At 40.1% G+C, this 20,499-nt stretch overlaps 2 protein-coding genes across 3 annotated transcripts; one reads left to right on the top strand and one right to left on the bottom strand.

Moving 5' to 3' along the window:
* Positions 1 to 602: 602 nt before the first annotated feature.
* Positions 603 to 13,919, bottom strand: LOC137124578 (uncharacterized). Its single transcript, XM_067499667.1, has 8 exons — positions 13,784 to 13,919; positions 8,366 to 11,533; positions 6,669 to 6,784; positions 4,551 to 6,121; positions 2,904 to 3,067; positions 2,616 to 2,786; positions 2,184 to 2,389; positions 603 to 711 (listed from the first exon to the last, which is right to left on the bottom strand). The coding sequence occupies exons 3-8, from the start codon at positions 6,782 to 6,784 to the stop codon at positions 603 to 605; spliced, it is 2,337 nt and encodes a 778-aa protein (XP_067355768.1). The 5' UTR covers positions 8,366 to 11,533; positions 13,784 to 13,919.
* On the top strand, positions 12,481 to 15,316 carry LOC137124484 (uncharacterized). Of its 2 annotated transcripts, none has more exons than XM_067499556.1 (4): positions 12,481 to 12,950; positions 13,063 to 13,098; positions 13,346 to 13,461; positions 13,833 to 15,316. In XM_067499556.1, the coding sequence occupies exons 3-4, from the start codon at positions 13,346 to 13,348 to the stop codon at positions 14,836 to 14,838; spliced, it is 1,122 nt and encodes a 373-aa protein (XP_067355657.1). In that variant the 5' UTR covers positions 12,481 to 12,950; positions 13,063 to 13,098; the 3' UTR covers positions 14,839 to 15,316. The 2 variants fall into 2 exon arrangements, with proteins under 2 accessions (XP_067355657.1, XP_067355656.1); XM_067499555.1 differs by having other exon boundaries at positions 12,483 to 12,968.
* Positions 15,317 to 20,499: the final 5,183 nt, after the last annotated feature.

The raw sequence follows: 20,499 nt of genomic DNA on the forward strand, positions 1-20,499 counted from the left end.
AGCTGAAGTAGTAGATGTGCAGTATTTTAAGAAAGTGGGAAAGAAATTGTTTCATTATATCTGACTGTCTTTCTGAAAATATAATTGGCTGCATGTATAGTGTCATGTCCTCTAAGCAAGTGTCAACGTATAGTACTACAGTACCTCACTAGCAGAATATTAAATAGTATATACTGTTAAGAGTTAGTATATAAAGTAAAATGGAATTTGGCCCTGCAGTTTCTCCACAACTGATCCTTATGTTTTACTAGTAGACTATTACAAAATAAAGTATTTCTACTAAGTCTCTAGATAACACATACTACAGTCTTTATTATGGCCTCTCTCAGCTTCCATACTATGTGGCTTCATTGACTGATGTGTGATCTTAAGACAGTGCTCACACATGCACTGGAGCCTGAAATTCTCCAAACTTTATCCCGAAATAAAGCAAATGTTCGAGTTAGATGCTCAAAACAATCCCCAGAGTTTATCCTGCAGGCTGCCAGTACAAAGTCTGTATTATATGTGTGAGCCCGTGTGTGTGCATTGACAAAGTGTCTGTAGAAACTAATTTTAAATGAATGGTTCTGATGTGTTGTAAAAAAAAAACAACACTGTTTTCACCAGCGCAATTTTTCTACATGCTTGTGCCTCCTGAATGCGTGGACCCCTTGCTGTACTGAAAACCAGCGGAGTTTCTCCTGTGAGGACGCTTCTGACTCAGACAATCTGCAGATTCACATCCAAAGAGGCTCACAAACAATCTAAATCTCCCTTTGTTCCCTGTTACCATTTACTGTGTTTACCTCTAGGCTCCAAATTATATTGAACTTCACTGTGTCACCTCTGTTTTCTGCTCAGAAGTTTCACTCGGAGCACTTTAAACCATGAAGATGTCCACCTATTATGATTTGTAAAAGCTCCTTTCTGGACATAAAGTCATTTCATTCTCAGGGATTTAGGAGAAATTGTTGACCTTGCACGACCTCTTTGATCATAAGCTCTGTCTTTTCTGCTGTGTCTTTTCAAATACATTTCTGAATGTAAATGTATTGATTAATGAGGAAATATGTAATGAAGATGTAAAGGCAGTTAGAGACCCAGTAAACAAGATATAAGATTTGCTGTAAACTGTGATAATATCCACATCCACTTTTTATGCAAATACCCACCTTCAGCTATTTTGCATTGAGGTTGGAGGTGGAGGCAAATGTTTCCAGCTATATTTTAAGAATTATTAGTCACTTCAATTGTTGACACGTAGGGAAGCAATTCCATACATGTTGAAAAGATGGGTGACAAAATTCACAGAGAAGTTCAGTCAAAGTTTAAACATCTTTCAAAGTGAAATTTTTTTCTCATCAGAAACTTCCTCTTTGTGTTACATCAGACCATGTTTCCCTGATAAACAAGAACGATAAGATAAAGCTGCTGAATCATCAAAGTAAAACACTTTCAAAAACCATGTAACAGATACCATGTCAAAGGTCAGTGTTAGTAAAAGTCGGGCTGATTTTAAAGACTTTATGTGCTTACAGGTGGTTAACCCAGAATGATAGATCAGCATTTATTAGTTCATCAGATTTATGGAAAATCAAAGTTCAAGGGTCATATAATAGGATAATATAACATGTGAAAACATTAATTAAATAAAACAAACAGCATGTTTAAGGCAAAGTGCATCAGTCGGTGAAAGTGCAGAGGACAGATTAAGGCAAGGAGGCCACTAAGTTCATTAGCCTCACAGCCTCAGGGCAGAAGCTGCACCTCAGCCTTGCTGTCCGAACCCGGAGGCTACACAGTCCACTGTCTGAGGGGAGCAGTGTGACCAGATCCATCCTGACATTTGATGCTCTGCTTCTGTGCCTGCTGATGTAAATCTCTTCAAAAGAACAACAAACTGCTGTTAGCTAGTTTTTTAGCAGATGTAATCAGACAGTGTTGGAAAATTTCAGGACGCTCTCCACCAAACACTGGTAAATGAGTCCAGCCTTCTTCAACTTTCTCAGAAAATGTGAGGAGTGGGTGAAGCTTCTTAATGATACTGGCTGTGATACTGCTGGAGAGGTGCAGTCCCAGGTTTTCAAACGTGGTCACCTTCTCCAAAGCTGCTCCTCCAATGCAGAGGCAAAGAAACGTGTGGCCTCACCTCCAAAAAACCACCACCATCTTCTTCGTCTTTCCCATGTTCTGCCACCTACCGCCTGTACACAGACTCGTCGGTTTCGGAGGTTAGTCCGACCAAGGGCAGGTCATCTGCAGACTTCACGGTGTGATTGCCGGGATACATTGCAGAGCAATCATATGTGAGTAGCGTGTACAGGAGGCAGCTCAGGACACCGTGGGGATGGAGTATGATGATGGAGGATGATACAGCAAGTTTCCCAACAGACTGTGGCCTGTTTGTCTAAAAATCCAACAGCTAAGTAAACAGAAATGGTTCAGAGACACACTGGTTCTTCCTGTAGGCCTACTGGTTTGAATCCACACTGATGTAAACAGTGTCCTTAATGTTTGCCAAAACCAGCTGTTCAAGGCCCTTAATGATGATCGGGTTGAGAGCCACTGGACAATGGTCTTTCGTGCCTTTGTGGCACTAGGACAATAGTGGACTTCTTGAATGAAAAGGGTACCCTAGCTTGGGACAAAGAGGTGTTAAAAATGTTTGTCAGCTCCTCAGGGAGCTCCTGAGCACACTCTTTTAGAACCCTGCCTGGGATGTTGTCTGAGCCTGCTGCGTCCTCCTCACATGCAACAAACACACGTGGACGGGCTGCTCCCCTGGTGGGAGTGTAAACCTGGTGCTGTGGGAAGAGTTGGAGGACTTGAAATGGGGGTAGAAGGCATTCAGAGCATCAGGAAGTGATGGATCACACTGGCATTCAGTGTCCGTCCTTTTGTAGTCCCTGATACCTTTTAACCTCTTCCACATGCTCCAGAGGTTGACCCTGTATCCTTTGGGCTTTGCCCTTTTGATGTCTGCCTCCAGATTCCTTGCTGCTGTCAGTGACACTGCATCTCCAGACCAGAAGGCTAAATCCTGTACCCTTAGAAAAGACTGGCCCTCTACATTCAGCCAGGGTTTCTGTTTAGGACGGAGGAGTTGGTTTTCAAAAACCCCTAATTATACGTCATATTGTCCCTGCAGAGCCACGTTGATAGTAAGAACATGTCAGTTGGTTGCAAACTTACAATAACATCCAGTGGCAATGTGTTTCAGTTGGGAAGGGTTCCTGCATGTAGAATATTGTTCCTGTGTTACAAAGTGTCCTGCAGCTTGTCGTTTATTAACACTGCAGTTCACATGCTGTGTCGCCAAAATATCTACTGTAAATCTACAGTCCGCTGTAAATTTCCTCCTGTGACCTGGTGCACAGCAAACTGTTACTATGTCAAAGGACGTCTGTTCTCTCTGACAGCCTCCACCCTCAGCCCTCCCTCAGGTACAGATCGGACAGTAGTCGATTGTTTTTGGCATGATCAATCAATGATGAGTAATCATCATCATCATCATCATCATTACATCCCCTGCACCTCTGCATGAAAAGATGACGACATTGCTCTTTGTGTTGTATTGGCAGGTCTATGCTGCTCTCTGCTGAACACTGAAAGGTAATGCGCCAAATTTTGTCTCAAATTGTTTTCCCGGTCCAATGCATTGAATTAGCACCACATCACAACAAGAACCTTAAAAATGCACTTAAGGAAAGTCACAACCTTATTTCATAAGGTATTATTCAGTCATGCAAACAGAATGTACAGAGTGGAACCATTGAAATGCTGCTTTCTTTGTCATTTGACTGCAGACAGATCCTGTTAATCCCCGTGAGGTTTCACCTGGAGAAGGGAGGCCTGTTTAAGAAACAAATCTAAAGTAGTTGCACTGATTGTCCTATAAAGTGCCACTGTAACACACACACACACACACACACACAGACCAGTGTGGATGCTGAGCCAAGCTTTAATCAGAACCAAATACTTCATATATAGATTACAGAATGTGTTTTTAAAATGAGGAGCCACAGATACTAGTAGAGGAGTAGTAGCAGTAATAATAGTAATAGTTTTGACAAGTTAAGAGTAGGATTCATTATCATTACATTTTCTTTATAGCTAGTAGCACTAGGATGCTAACGGCACCAACTAAAAGTGAACAAGATGAACATTACAGAAGTATAATGTATAAATGATCATTATAGAAGTATGAATGACATGTCAGAGCATTGATGGACTCTGGCTTTAAAGAATTAGTCTCGACATGTCCCAGAAGGAGCCTCCGTCAGGTAGATTTGGAGCTTCCATTTTCTTTCTCAGGTTCTTACAAATATGTCCCATCTTAATCATAGCTTTACCAAAATGTACCTGCTGCTGCCCCTTCTTCTGTCCCCGTCCCTTTTTCTATGAGTCCATCCTCCCTAATGCTTTCTCCTTTGCCAATGCCTGCCCCCTCCTATGCCACTCACTCTTTTGCCTTTAACCTCTTCAGCCTTTCCGACCTTTGCGCCTGCTCGGTCCTCTACCTTTTCCTCTTCTACCTTTTTGACCTTGGCGCCTGCTCGGTCCTCTACCTTTTCCTCTTCTGGCTTTTTGACCTTGGCGCCTGCTCAATCCTCTACCTTTTCCCCTTCTACCTTTTTGACCTTGGCGCCTGCTCAATCCTCTACCTTTTCCCCTTCTACCTTTTTGACCTTGGCGCCTGCTCGGTCCTCTACCTTTTCCTCTTCTGGCTTTTTGACCTTGGCGCCTGCTCAATCCTCTACCTTTTCCCCTTCTACCTTTTTGACCTTGGCGCCTGCTCAATCCTCTACCTTTTCCCCTTCTACCTTTTTGACCTTGGCGCCTGCTCGGTCCTCTACCTTTTCCTCTTCTGCCTTTTTGACCTTGGCGCCTGCTCAATCCTCTACCTTTTCCCCTTCTACCTTTTTGACCTTGGCGCCTGCTCGGTCCTCTACCTTTTCCTCTTCTACCTTTTTGACCTTGGCGCCTGCTCGGTCCTCTACCTTTTCCCCTTCTACCTTTTTGACCTTGGTGCCTGCTCAGTTCTCTGCCTTTTCCCCCTTTGCCATTCTTTCCATTCGTGTTTCTATTTGTACCACTGCCAATCTGACTTTCAAAATCTGAATTTTCATCACCATAATTAAGGTCACTTTTGGAGGAGGATTCATCTTCTCCTTTATTTAAATAATTCTCGTTGCCATAATCAGGACCTGTTTGTGATTGAGATACATGTTCACCTGTATTTAAACCACGTTCATCATTAACATTATCAAGACCTCCTGGTATAGACATACCTTCGTCTGTACCCACATCATTCACGTCTTTATTTACATCATTGCCATTATCATTATCAAGGCCCCTGTGGGAGAAAGAATCATCTTCACCTACAACATCATCCTGTACTTTGCTGTCATCAGCACCACTTTGTGGGACAGAAGAAATGCTGTCACTATTTCTTCTGTCTTTGCTACCCATTCCTCTGCTCAAGCCCCTGGCTTGTTGAGGCTGTATGGATCTGGAAATGGAAGGTGGGATTTGGCTCGGACCAGATTGTGTATCATCTGAAACACAAGCTTTTGCAACCTGATTACCAGCAGAACAGCTAATACACTGCGTGTCATTTTTTTTTTTGTTACAACGGAAGATGTTTTCTAGGCCAATTGAACCTTGTTGAACATTGTACTTCCCGAGTTCCTCTAGGGCCTGGCTACGCTCTTCATCAGTATTGGTTTTACCATTTTTGGGTTTGAATATTTTTGAAAATACAACAGCGTAATTTTTCCATTTTCTAATTAGATTAATTCTTTCAAGGATGTTTTCAGGGTGCGTATTACTGGAACATTTTTCAACACATGGGGAGGCATAAACATAGAAAAGTAACAAATCATTACCCTTAGGCTTGTTAATCAACTTGCACAAGTTATTCACAACACGTGACTCTGCATGATCAGCCCCTCTGACTCGTTTCAGAACCTTGGCTGCAACCACTCTGTTGCCAGTGTACACCTCATCCTTGTTGATCGTGTCTTTGACGTCGTTAGGAGGATCACTTTCAAAGATTTCCTGAAGGATGTCCTCAGGGTTGTGGTTTTGGTCGTCTGGGATTCGTACAGCCAGTGCAAACATGCCTGTTGTTCCATAGCTTCAAAGGGAAAAACAATACAAGATAAGCTCATGGGTAATTTGGTATAAAACACATCTTACTGTAGGTTGTATGGATGTGAAAGGTAGTAGCCAAACCTGGGTTGTTAGTACAGGATAGAGTTAACTGGTGAATGAGGATAAGGAGCTGCTCAGGGCATCACACCCATGTAAATATAACTGTACATGACCCATGTTTTGACCACAGTAGCGTGAGAAGCTATATGTGATTAAAAAATTGGTGAATTGTGCAGCGTCCTAACTTGACCACTAAGTTGTGTCATTGCACTAGTTATTTTGTGAATATTGCAGCAAATTAAATTTCAAGAAAAGAAGAAGTTGTGTATCTTCTTGCTCTAAGTTAATCTTTTGTTGTTGTTGTTGGGGGGTCTATTTCCTTTTTATATGCTTTATCTGTACTTGTATTCGTTTCAGGCATCCAGCATAATCCTCAGTCCTGTTTTGTTTGTACATACTCGTACGTAGTGATTTGAACACATCACAGACTAACAGGATTATTTTAGTGAATGATTCAGAAGTGGACTCACTTTGTCAAGATGCCATTTACAAAGTTTGCAAGCCTGTTCTGGTCCACAACAGCCAAACAGTTTTCAGTACACAGGAGGAAGACCAGCATCACAGCCGTCCTCCACTGGACAGCCATCTGAATAGAAACCAAGTATATTAGTGTACAGTAGTTTAACCATAAAGCCAGTGGTGGATGAAATACTCAGAAACTGTACCTGAGTAAAACTACAAATACACAAACACTACGACACAACAGTAAAAGAAGAAAAACCCCACTGACTCAAGTATTCAAAGTAAAAATACTTGACATTTTTTTCTCCATGTACTGTTTTGTTGAGGACTGCGGCTATTTTAAAGATTACAGATCATTCTACTAACATTACGGACCATGATATAGCAACAATATCAAAGTGTATTCTTTTTTCCTTACTTTTTCCCCATGATATTGTTCATGCTGTAGTAATTTGTAAGCTGGAATTGTTTTCATGATATCTTTAAACCAAAAAAAATTGGAAAAATCCAAACAATAACTGTTAATGAACGAAATGAAACAATGATTTGTTTAACTGTAAACCGTCATTGGTTCAAATCAATGTGCTCTAGATGTCAGAAAACAAAAAGTTTGGTCTAAAACAACTTACTATCAAACACACCACCTGAAGTACTAGATGTGCAGCACCTTTCAGGTCGGTGAGAATTCAGATTTTATCTGTATCTGTATTTATGTCTTTATTAAGACTAAATACCAACATTCTGTGTTTCTCCACATCAAGCTAATACACATATACTACACTAATTGCAGTATGTAAACTAGGTGTGGGCTATATAACATTAGGGTCTGTGGATAACATATCATCTTGGCCTCTCTCAGCTTCCATACTATGTGGCTTCAATAAGTGATAAAAAAATCAGGTGAACTGAGACTTTGTTACAGGCCTAGAGTCACAAAACTAGTTCGTGCCTTCTTCATTAGAGATCTCAGCGTAGCTCAATGCCGTTATTTGAAGACATTTCCCAAAAATGTAATAAGAAAGATGAGACATTTTGGAAAATGTGTGTTTTGCTGTTGGTGCAGATGGCAAATGTGCCCATTCACTCTGAAATGCAGATTGAAGATGGAGAATTGGAAATAATGAAGAGCAGCTTCAGAAGAAACGTGATTATTTTACTATCAAAAATATGAAGAAACCACGTGTAATGGTAACCCTGAAACAAATGTATGTCTCAGCAATGACTTGATTTATGGTGCTTTAAATATTTTAACACATAGCGTTTTCTACTTCAGACTAATGTGTAGTTTAGCACTATTCTGTCAATTATCTTAACCTGAAAGAAATTCTTAAAGATTTATATACATTTCAATGTGTTGACCAATATGATACAATATTATTAAAATTTGTCTGTAATGAAACAATTGACTTAAGAAGGAGAAAGGAGGTCTTTAGCACAGTCTATGGGCATGATGTGACCCTCTTGGCATAGATGGTGCACAGGTTGGTTTCCTTAAACAGAGCCACCAGCTAAGCCCCACTGGCCCTATTGCAGAGCCATGACAGCAGAGCTCTGGAGACACAGGTCAGTGTTGAAGACCTGAGTGATCTTTCAGACCACTATGAATTCACTAAGCCTCATGTTGGTATAAAACCCAGTTAGGCTTCATACACTGTGCACATGCAGACTCTTTAGAAAGAAGTACAGACAGGTGAAAATCTTTTACCTGCTTAGTGGAGAGCGTTGTCTGGAGGCTGTCAACTTTGTCTTCTCAGTGTGAGGATGATGATGCTGTCTCACTTTTTATACGAGAGAGGCTGAGCACATGTTCAAACCCTCAGAGTGGCTTTGTGCCCTTATTTGAACATAGTGTTGAAGAAAAGGAAGAAGCTAACAGACATGCTGCAGTTGTTTTGAGGAAGTTGCAGCTATAGCCATAGCTAACCTTTGTGTACATGGAGGATTCGTCATTAACATGAACAAATTGAAGTCTATCAGACAGATAAGATATAAACCAACCTAGTGCAGTTCCTTTCGTCCCAAATCCTTGTTTCAGTCTTTGTAATAAAATGTTCTGGTCAGTGGTGTCAAATGCAGCACTAAGGTCTAACAAGTCCATTATCTGAAGCAAAGAGAAGATCCTGGGTGACTTTTACCGGTGCTGTTTCTTTGATGATCCGGACTAAAATACTTGAAACTAATTATTCCTGTACCGGTGGCAGCATAACTACTTTGCAGCTACTTTTTTGGATTTGGATGGATCACCAAAGGAAGGAACTTTACCACAGTAGAATTAAGTTGGGGTCCACTGTGGAACAAATGATTGTTTTTTTTTTGTTTGTTAGGGTATGTGACGTTGAATTGAAGCAAAAGCATGAGCTTCCCCTGATTAGACTCTGCCACCCACATTGTCTTGCAGGGCAAACCAGTCCCTGCACTAATTAAGGAGCCTTCACCCTTTGTCCTTGTTAGATTTTTTTGATGCTTACTGTTTGTCTTCACTCATGTTCATCGCTGTACATTCACTGTCTTCATCTGTCTGCCCTTCCCTTCACTCTGCATTTGAGTGATAGAGACTTCTTCACCGCCCCCATTCGCTCCCTTTTAATTCTTTGGACTAATCGGGACAGAGCAGCGTGCTGCCTGCATGGGCTCACGCATATAATACTGACATTGTACAAGGTGTGTTGCAGTCCTGATAATGTCGGGAGCTTCTTACATACGCACTTACAAAGTCAGGAGAATTTCAGGATTCCAGTGCATGCGTGAAATGGGGCTAAAGATTATTCACAGGTTAGATATTATTTATTAGTCCTTTGCTCACTTGGTCTGTTTTGCAGATTGATGAACCTTCTGACTCATCCATGTATGCAAGACTTCCCTGTTCTGAAGAATGAGTACATGATCGCACCTGATAAAAGACTTCTAAGAAATGTCCTATCTGTGTTAAAAGGTTCCTCCCCACAAGGAGTTTTGCAACAATTAAAGACAATAAACTTAAGTCCATGTTGATTTGCCTAGTTACACTCACCTTTTACTGTGTGTTCTTAAAGTAAACGGTTTGTTTGGTGAAGACGACTGCTTTCACTCTTACATTGTAGAATTCTGTTCATTTTCTGTCAACCAGCTTGTTGTGGTTTTTATCAACAAACTGAGCGTTTTTTAATTTAAACAGTTTTCGTCTTTGAAATTTGGAGCCACAAAATAGAAAAATGGACAAATCACATGGAGGAGCAAGAACCACATGTGGAGCGGCTCAGTGGCTGCAGCTCAGACTGTGGTTGCACTGAGCAGCTTCCAGATCAGGACTAGATTGATGTTGCCTGTCACGAGACCCAGCAGATGTGACTGCATGGCCTGCCAGATCTCTGTGGAGCCAAACGAGAGGTGATAGGATCCTTTAACATTAAGCTTCATGGGAACATTCATCCAGTTTATGGCACATGTGTGTATAGGTGACTAGAAACTCAAGCAGGTAGTTGATGTTCTTAGTTTAATGCCAATGTGATGTTAACTAATAAGTTTAATTAGGCAATCTACTAGTTCCCCTTTTCAAAAGAGACATGCAACAAAATTATAATCAGACCTAAACAAGACCAACACAGATAAAGGCCGACAATACAAACAGTATGTATATAGCAGGCAACAGGCCTGTTGCTGACTGGGTTTAAGTGATTGTGGGGCAGCGTGACAGTATCAGAGACTCTGTCATCAAGAGCAGAAATACATCATAACTAAAAAGACTGAAAAATTGGTTTATGGTTTAGAGAAAACAGACATAAGGCCTTTAATTCTGTACAAAAAGCCTAGAGAGAATCTTTCATTTTGGGTCTAATAATGGACACTTAACGACTCTACAACTCATTATGAACGAGATTCATTTGTGAAAACTTGCTCCTTTTGATTCTAGTTTGGGTTGTGCATGTAAATAAATGCTATTAAACTTTAATTTGACTTTCCTATATTAAAATATCTCTTTATTTCTAACTAAAAAGGCCTCCAGATGATGATGGAGGAACCTTCAGTTCAGATTACGTCATCCTGTTGCTCATACAATAGAATTTGTTATCATGGTCAACCTGCTCCTCCACAGCTCCTCCAGATGACATCATCTGAACTCCTAATGATGAATGAACACCCAGTTTTGAGTGTGTTGCCCCCAGCATATTCAGTTGTCAGGTGTGTGCTACTTCCAAACAGTCTAAGAGGGAAAGAGGGTTGATCTGTGAACTGTCCAGTCTTTGTCAGTCCTCAGGTGTGTCCCCAGCTTAAGATGCTGTCAAATCTTACAGTATTTGCAAGTATTTAGGGAATTAAATGTTTAACAGCACAGTCAGAGACAGCAGTCAGTGTTTACTCTGTCACTGGTCTTATCTGCATTCAAACAAGTGAATACAGTAGAAATGTATAAGTAGAAACCAAAGTCAGACCACAGTCAGTAAAAGGTTGTGCTGCAGTACAACTATGGGTATAGAAAATGGAATCATTTGTATGAAGTGGGGAATGATCAAGGCTTTATGTGGAATAAAACCAACTTGTAACCAATGATCTACTTCAGGCATAAAGACTAGTTTTGTAAAGAGGTATTTTATATTGAATTCTCAGCCGCTTAAAGCCAAACTGCATCACTCAATGAAAATGCAGTTGCAGAAAATACATTTGTGCAAAAGGATCATTGTATCTTTGACTTATCTCTCCACAGCATTTTGTCATCTACGTCTGCACATCACAACAATGAAGTTCAAAAAGCTGCGGTGTGATTCAGTCCTTCATGGTTTGCTTCAGCTGAAATCTACCTCCTCAATCTGCAAATCATGATGAACTGGGAGACTTGTTTTACCACAACAAACAACTTCTTACGAAGTCTGCAAAGCTCTCCACAGGCCTCTTCAATCTGAAAGAAAGGTGAAGGTATTTACATTAAAATACTCAAATACATGTAGAATCAGTAAAAAATACTAATCAAACAAACCCTTCAGAATTAACGGCTGCATAAACACATATGTTTTCAACTACAGCAAGGTGGCATCAGTCGTTCTGAGGTATCAGTAACTACTGGGCAGGTTCAGAGGATGAACGTGAATATTCACCCCACTACTTGGCATGTGGTTTTACAATAGATTCTTGAATGTGGAAACGTTGGTGCAAAAAAAATGATCGAACTCAATACCACAAAAAAGACTGAGGCACAGTTGGTTTCTATGAGGTTAACAAATTAGCAAAACATTTCACATACAAAAGAGTTGAACAGCTGTTCTGTTCTGGAGTTTTTAAAATTGCACCAACAATGAGTGTCAGTCAACTCCTCATCCAATAATCTGACTCTGAACATCCTGCAAAGCCCCTTTATAATTCAACCCTACAACCACCAACAGTTCCATGTAGGACACATGTCAATAAAGTCAAATCTTATCAACAGAATATCTCAGAAATACCTGTATGGAATTTCTTCAGACTTGGCACAAATGTCCACATAGACTCATGGATGAACTGATTAAAAATGGAGGTCCCAAGTGACTTTTCACACAAGTGTCAAAGGTCATGTACTATAAAAATACTCCAGTCTCTAACTGAGGACAGCAGGTGTCTGACTGGAAATGACATGTCAACATATCCATAACTTCCCATTTCCTGAAAAATAGACTTTGTACTTTTATTATATTCTTTTAAAATCCTCACTACATTAAATAAATGAGTCTGAACAGAATGTGAAGTACGACTTGGCTTGTTCTTTAAGTCACATGGTCCTCAGTGTCTGCTAATAGTAAGTAGTTTCTATGGTAGTTTCAAAGGAAGCACTAAAAGGGTTAAATCATGAAACTGGACTATTGCACATTGAAACCTTTGTGTTTAACTCCTGTTGTTACAATAAGAAAGTTTTTGGCAAAACGCACAGACGCATCATTTTTGTCTTTGGCTCAGTGTGATGTTCTTTACTTCTAATCATTTTGCATAAAAAGTCCTTAAATGTGCAGGTCATGTAAGACCTACACTGCTGCTTATTCACTAATAAATATACATCATTTTTAGTCCAAGTTGAAAGTATTTGCTTTCTTCTGTTTCTTAATTAAACATATTAACTTAATATAATTTAATAAATGAAATAATTCTGCTTAACTTCCTAAAACATCATAAGAGATGCATTAGTTTTTTCTAAACTTCCTCTTTTTTCTTCCTTCATATTAGGGTATGGAGTTCTTGTGAGGGGTTTGGTCTTTGTGTTCTCTATAAAAACTAAACACTTCCCCCTTAAAGTGTTCACTGAGAAGAAACCAGGAGCCTCTGTCAGACAGCTTCTCTCACCAAACCAGGTTCATCATCTCTAAAATGTCCGTACACATATGATGATGATTTTTATCCTTATCTTTCTCAACTGTGCTAGAAATATCAATATTAATGCCTTTGATTTGTGTTGTATTGCAGCGTGTTGGAAGCAGCAGATCAGCAACAGCAGTGAAGGTGAGTAATTAATTTATTGTCTCAGGAGACTTTCCCTCAGTCAAAAATATTTAAAATTGTACCTTCATTTGTGTCAAATACAATTGGTGGTCACCATGGTCAACACCAACAACTGTTTCTTTTTTATTGCTATTATTATTATTATTATTATTATTATATCTAGTTATTATTGTCGGTATTTATCATATGCCTTATGAAAATGATGTGCATTGAAACTGCTGTGTCCACACTGCTGATCTGTGGACAGATGGCTGGCCTGTGCTGGATGACCGTGGGCCTGGCGTTGCTGCTGTCTGCTGGAAACAGTTTGGCTGCTGTGGACCAGACCTGGCTCACAAGTATTATAGAGGGCATCAAGGACCAGTAAGTCCCAATAAATTCTTTTTTTTCTTTTCTAGATCACAACTTTAATTTGAGTGACTTTACTGATCTAAAACAGTGACTAGTCAATGTCATAAAGCGACACTGGAATATACATCTGTTTTTTGTTTGGTAGAATTTTCCCCCAGGAATATGTGGTTCCATTGTGCTAAAGTCTATGAGGGCGAAGCTAAAAGTTAAAGAAAACACAAATATATGTGTGAATAGAATTAGATAAATAGCTTTATCAAACATGAATCTTTTTTCATCTAAAAATACACCATTAGCCTCTGTAATATTATCCACAGTGCATACTGAACCTTACATGAATCAAGATGCTCATTGAAACATCACCTGATGTTTCCATTTGGCAGGTATCCACTAGGCAACACCTTCAGTCTCGCTGTGAACATCCCTGAGAACCAGGAACTGGACAGTCTTCAGGAGGTCCTAAAAGACGACTCCGCAGACAAAGTTAAACAAGCTGTGTCACAGGGTCAAGTGTACCAAGGCAGCAGGGTGGTTGCAGCTGCACAACCAGAGGCCTTGTCACAAGTTCTAGAAAACATGCAGCCCCTCATTAAAAGCAGTCAGGGTAATTTCCTCATCATCTACTCTGAAGAATCCCCATGTGGGTCAACGTGCACAAACACAAATGAGGGCAGTATAGCCACAAAGATTAATGATGTCACTGAGAACTGGAGTGGTTATGCATTTGTGTTTTCTAAAGTAGCAGCTGGTCCTGATGCTGACATGTCTCAACTGGCTCAGTCCTTTAAACAACTTACCATTTCCAAACTCGGGCTTGAAAACGTATTCCGCTGTTATCAACCTGGAGATGACGCTTTTCAGTGCATCAGCTGCTCCTCAGGTGGAGATGTTACACCCTCTTGTCTTGCTAACACATCCCCATCAAATCAAGAACAGAGTGAAGACGAGGAAACAGGCGAAACCAAAGCAGCTGACGTAGGCAAACAAGTAGCCTTGAGCACAGGTGAAGAAATTGGCACAGGTATAGGAACAGGCCTAAGTGAAGAAATTGGCACAGGTAAAGGTAAGGTTCAAAGAGGACGCAAGGGTATGAGAAAAGGGAAAGGTCAAAAAAGGGGCAAACGTAGAAGAGGTGGCAGGCGTAAAGGTGGTAAGGTTAGGAAAGGAAGGAAGAGAAGAGGTAAAGGTAAAGTTCGAAGAGGACGCAAAGGTATGAGAAAAGGGAAAGGTCAAAGATGGGGCAAACGTAGAAGAGGCGGCAAACGTAGAGGAGGCAGCAAACTTGGAGGATGGGGCAAACGTAGAAGAGGCAGCAAACGTAGAGGAGGCAGCAGACGTGGTGGATGGGGCAGACGTAGAGGAGGCAGCAGAAGACGTTGGGGAGAGTAATAAAAAACTCAAACATGGGAGCTGCAGTGATTCAGGTGAAATAACTGTAAGAACCTGAGCAGAACATGCACTTGTTTCTTTTTCCGTCCATTTCCCATTTTTTATCTATGGCTTGACTTGACTCAAACGCTCAAAAGATTTTTTACCAGAATAGTAACTCAACTAGGACGTAAATCTCAAATCCATCCAGTCCACATGAGACCAAGAACATTTACTGCTATTTTCCAAAAGTACAGTTGCTGTGTTACAAACATGCACAGTGTCAAACTGCCATTAGTGTTTTCCTAATGTCTTTTTTCTTGGCTTCTAATTTTAATTTTGTTTCCAATTTGCAGTAATAATCTTTATTTACATCTATAAATTGGAGCCAAAGTGTAAAATAGAGACAATGTTTGACGTGTCCTCTGGAGTTTTATGGTTGTGTTTGTTTCTCCTGTAAAGCTGGTTGAAATCTCATTAAAGCTTTGCTCTGCATCCATTTGATGCTGTCTGTGCATGTGTCATTCTACGTATCGTCTGTTTGATAGACTTTGTGTTGTGTGCGACATACAGTTATATAGTCACATGTTCGATTTCCTTCCATTAACATCCACAGATCCTGACAATAAGTTTAGAGCTTTAGTTAGTCAGTTAAATTAAAGTAAATGGTTAAGATAATTACAGTGAGCCAACACAAGGTGGCAACAACACACTGACCTTGTTTGCAGAACTGAATAAAAATGTGCATTATTGAGTTGAGTGAGCAGTTATAGTAAAGTGAGTTAATACAGCTCAAATTAAACTGCTGCCGATCCAAAATGAGTCAAATGTGCTCTATCGAGCAGTTGTGTATAACAAACAAATAAACCTAATACTTAAATAAAATGTGATGCTTTCCTTTAATTGTGACAACTTAAAATTAATAGTGGAAACAAAATGAGCTTAAGGTAAAATTAAGGGCGAGTGAAAACGTTACCAAACCAATTAAATCAAAGTGCTTCTTCAATGCAGCAGGTTTTCATGGTGTATGATTGGAGCAGTGTGTGTGTGTGTGTGTGTGTGTGTGTGTGTGTGTGTGTGTGTTTGAGACCAACTAAAGCCTGTATTATTATTAAATCCATCCTTGTCAACTTTTTCCTCACTAAAAGTATATTTTTACTGAATATTGTATGTAGTTCATCGGCAGAGTCAAGGGCTCATTAAATGTTATATCTAATCGTGTGGATTTCATAAATTTCATAATGTGACTGCAGGAGGATGTTAATTCAATAAACTTTTATTAAGTTTCTTATGTTCCAGTCTGGCCTGGAACCAGGAGTAAATACTGTTCTTTTTAGGACTCTGTCTGTCCACTTTTGTGTCTCCAGTGTTTCTAAACTCTGAGCCTTGGAGCTTCAGCATCAGCTGCCCTGAATCTCTACACGTCCATCGAGCTTCAAGTTTGAACGACAACTCTTATTTCTTCCTCCAACAGTTTGACAGGAAACTGATCTCAATTGGACTTTTATTTTGTTGCCTTTCTCCACCTTCCTGTTCCCACCCTCTTCCACCAGCTTTACCTTTCATCATCAGTCATTATTGTTTACACCTGTTCCCTCACTATTTAGGTCCAGCTTTCCCCACAGCTACCTGCCAGATGCTCGTTTCACTCCTGGACAGTGCAATTGTTCTGACTCATATATCCTGAAGTTCACTTTACCTGCAGGACATGTCTCAGTCAGTGATGACCTGTAGTCACATTGATGTTAGGTGTAGTGTGGTTTCTGGTAAGAACCACACTACCAGTAAGAACAGTGAACCAGTAAGAACAGTGAAGAACCCAAAGATCACACACATTCAGTTTTGACCTTTGGCCTTGTCCCTTGGGCTCAGAGATTCCTTCTGATTCTCTGACTCTTTTGATGATATTATATACTGCAGATGGTGGGATCTTCAAAGTCTTTGCAATTTTACATTGAGGAAAATTTTTTTCTGAAATTGTTCCACAATGTTTAGACAGTTTGTCACAGATTGGTGAACCTCGGCCCGTCTTTACATTTGAGAGGCTCTGCTTCTCTGAAATGCTCCTTTTATACCCAGTCATGTTACTGAGCTGCTGCCGATTAACCTCATTAGTTATCAAATGCTCCTCCATTAGTTACAGCAACTACTTTTCCAACCTTTTGTTGCCCCTGTTCCAACTTTTTTGCGATGTGTTACTGCCATCAAATTCAAAATGAGCCAATATTTTCCATGAAATAGTTCTATTGTAAATAAAATATGGGTTGATGATATTTGCAAATAATTGCATTCTGTATTTATTTATGTTTTAGACATTGTACCAACTTTGAACTGGGGTTGTAAGTCTGACTGATGAACAATGACATTAACTACAGTTAAATATCTCCAAATTATGTTATGAGCACATTGATAAAGTTTTGTCTGTACTTTAAGTTGATGTTGACTTACCTCATAATGCCTTTTAATACTTGTAGTAGATGATTCAGATCTACTTCTGCACTTTGAATTAACAGGAAGGTCACCACCATCACAATCATCCACAGCAGTCCAGCTGTCTGTGCATGTAAAGGATTTGTAAGCCACAATGATTTATTACATTATCACAGATGGAACATTTGCAGCAACTAATGTTGTTGTAATGCTGGATGCTTTAATTTCTCCTAAAACAGCCACAGAGCTGATGTTTGGAAAAATCCAAAGACCCGCAGTGAGCAGTTTACATGAATTGGACTAAACAACATTAACACCATGTGGTGGTTTTGCACGTTCAGTTTGACATCACTGTTAATTTGTAGATTTCATCTGAGAGATTTGAAGTTAAAAAAGTGGAGCACCATTTTGGAATGGTTTTCATGACTCTCACTGTTTACAGTCGTGTAATACTGTGTGGTGTAACTGCACTAATTTACAACCTGTGGTCCAGGTTCCACCAGTGGTACCAGAGCCCTGCTGTAGCCCAAGCCCTAAACCATGTATCATAGACAAGTGTTATAGCCTACACACCTCACATTACAATAATGTAGAGATTTGTTGAAAATCATTTGAATATTTTGGAAATTAAAATTGTCCTGCATCTTTGTTTGAGATGCAGTTAATAAATGAACACCACAATCAGCTCCATGTTTTTTTTATTCTTGTTTTCTTATAGTCTTATATCGTGATAAAGCATGTCTGGGACTATTGCACAGTTCAGTCAATCAATTTTATTTTACAGAAAAAAATGGCGCTGGGCCCTGAACAATGAATTGAGGGGATTGTGATGATCTGACTCAATCACTCACTTCCTGCCCTGGACTTTTATTTTGTACCTGCTTTTCTCCACTTCCTGTCCCCAGTTCATTTCAACAGCGTCAGCCCTCGTCAACACTCACAACTGTTTTTACCTGTTCCCCTGCCTTTTAAAACCCAGCTTTCGGTCGGATCATTTACTTACTCACCTGTGCCACACTGTTCTTGAGTTTACCGTCTTATGTTTTTTGGGGTGGGGAAATCCCTGACTCTTATTCCTGTGGGCTTCTGTAATGGTTCTTGGTTTGAGGTTTGGTTTTCACTCTTTCCCTTTGTGCGGGTTTCGCTAGTGTACTTTGGTTTAGTTGATGGCTACATGAATGTCTAGTTTTCCAGTGTTTCTGTTATTTTCTCGGTTAAATCCTTCTTGGTTTCCAGTCCCCAGGTTAAAGTCTGGGTTTCTGTGTTTTTGTTTAACCGTTGGTTGTTCGGGTCGTTGTCTCCAGTTTTTAGTTGCCTCCTTCTTCCATGTTTATCGCCCATTCCAGCCTCGTGAATTTCCTAGTGCCTCGTTTCGAGTTAATAACTTGTTTTTTAGTTTGTAGTGTTTCCTCCGAGTTTGTCCTCTGTAAGAGCAGCGAGTTTTGTGTTTCTCCCGGTCTCGTTTTCTAACCATAAATGAAGCTCAATCTTGTCACTGAAGCCCTCGTTGCTGTTGGGTCCACGTTAAAACTAGTGATGAGCGGATCAATACCAAAAAAATCGATATTTCGATCTTGACGGCCAATTTTTAAATATAGATTCTCAAGTTAAAATATCGATGTTTTCTTTTTATTTATACATATTTTCTCTGCAGTCATATCCTAATGTTTTCTGCTTCTCCTTCCAAATAAATTTGTGATGCACCGCATAGGAACTACTTTTTCTTCCGCCGATCCGCCCCATGATCCACAACCTTCAACTAAACTTCTTCGACACGTGCTCAGCCGGCTGGCGGCTCCGACTCCAAACACAGCATTTCGGACCGAAATGTATCATTTTTATTCTCGGACCATTTCGCTACGAACGTTGTTTCAAGAGAATTGTAGAAATAGGCAAAGTGTGTCTAATCTATAATTGGTTTTAAACAAAGGGAAGGAAATACAGATGGGTATCTAAGACACACATGTAGATGAGGGCGAGTCATGGATATCAAGTGACATAAGCTGTTCACCTGATAAAGAAAGTGTCATGCTGTTGTCATATGTTAATACGTTTTATTTGAAATAATGGGAATGTTAAAAATGCCAATAGGTTGAACAATGATTTTGCTGTCGTTTTAATGATTTTAATTATTCCCTGTAAGTGCTCACGTGATTGTGTTTCATCGTGATCACATGACAGAATTAACATAACACTCCCTGAAATCCCTAGTTAAATCACGATTTAAACTAATCCTGACCGGGTGTCTCCTTCTTGGTATCTGCAGTGAAAAGTGGCACTTGGGGAAACTTTGAAAACTCTGACAAAAGTTTTAGAATATGGAAGTAGAATATGAAATTATTTATCTGTACATAAATCTTTAACTGTGTATGTAAAATAATGTGCAAATGTATTCACTCAGAAAGTAACTGTAAATGTCTAATAATCTGAGAAAAACCTTTGGTTTTATGTAAAAGTGCTGGAAAGCCTCACAATTATCTTATGGGTGGGATTTTGCTACTGTTCTGCCGTCTGCAAGATTTGTGCGTATTGAAGGTTTTCATTGCCCTCAGCTCGGGCTCCCAGGCTCAGACTCACAGGCCGTGTACGGTTCAGCGCACAGTGTGCCTTACAGTCCGCGCTCAGGGTAGTAAAGAACACTGAAGCTCCGAGGCCAGTCAGTAAAACCAGTGCTGAACGAGGGGCAGAGCCGCCGCCACAGTCCCTCAGGTGAATCTCACCTTGTTTTGCTCTGGACTTTCTCCTGCTCAGCCAAACAGTGTTTCTGTACTGTTAGCTACAGCAGATATTATTAGCCGATGCAGGCAGTTCAACAGCTACAGCTGGTGTAGCTAACAAACACTGGGAGCTAACTTTACACTAAAAGTGCTGTTCAGTGGCAAATGCAATTGTGCTTGAACCAGCCTTTCAGAGGAGAGGGGACACATCTCTGAGAACTACAAGCACAAGTCCAGTTTCCACTCAACAGCACTTTGGGATAACATGACCTGGATGACTGAGAATCCCCACAGACCAGCAACTTTAATGGTTTTTAGAACGTGATCCACTGACTGGATCTGTGTTTTGGTTATTCCAGCTTTTATGGCCGTTAACTCATCACTGAGTCTTTGCAAACATGTTGCTCAGCACAATTAACCTTACGTCCAAAGTTCTATAATCAGAAAAGTGAAATATTTAACACGAGACTTTATGACTCTATTTCCTTTATTTGGCATAAACCAAGTCAACATTTTAATAAAAGGAGGGACACGT

The sequence above is a fragment of the Channa argus genome, chromosome 3, assembly GCF_033026475.1.
Source record: "Channa argus isolate prfri chromosome 3, Channa argus male v1.0, whole genome shotgun sequence".
In the NCBI taxonomy this organism is placed as follows: domain Eukaryota; kingdom Metazoa; phylum Chordata; class Actinopteri; order Anabantiformes; family Channidae; genus Channa; species Channa argus.

Bases quoted from the DNA above. Each gene is read 5' to 3' on its own strand.
- LOC137124578 (XM_067499667.1), bottom strand. From the start codon at position 6,784: ATGGCTGTCCAGTGGAGGACGGCTGTGATGCTGGTCTTCCTCCTGTGT. The intron at 3,068-4,550 runs GTAGAGGACCGA...CGTCCTAAACAG, and splicing joins AAAAGCCAGAAGAGGAAAAG to AAACCCTGGCTGAATGTAGA. The intron at 712-2,183 runs GTAGGTGGCAGA...GTGAATCTGCAG, and splicing joins GACGAGTCTGTGTACAGGCG to ATTGTCTGAGTCAGAAGCGT.
- LOC137124484 (XM_067499556.1), top strand. From the start codon at position 13,346: ATGGCTGGCCTGTGCTGGATGACCGTGGGCCTGGCGTTGCTGCTGTCT. The intron at 13,462-13,832 runs GTAAGTCCCAAT...TCCATTTGGCAG, and splicing joins ATAGAGGGCATCAAGGACCA to GTATCCACTAGGCAACACCT.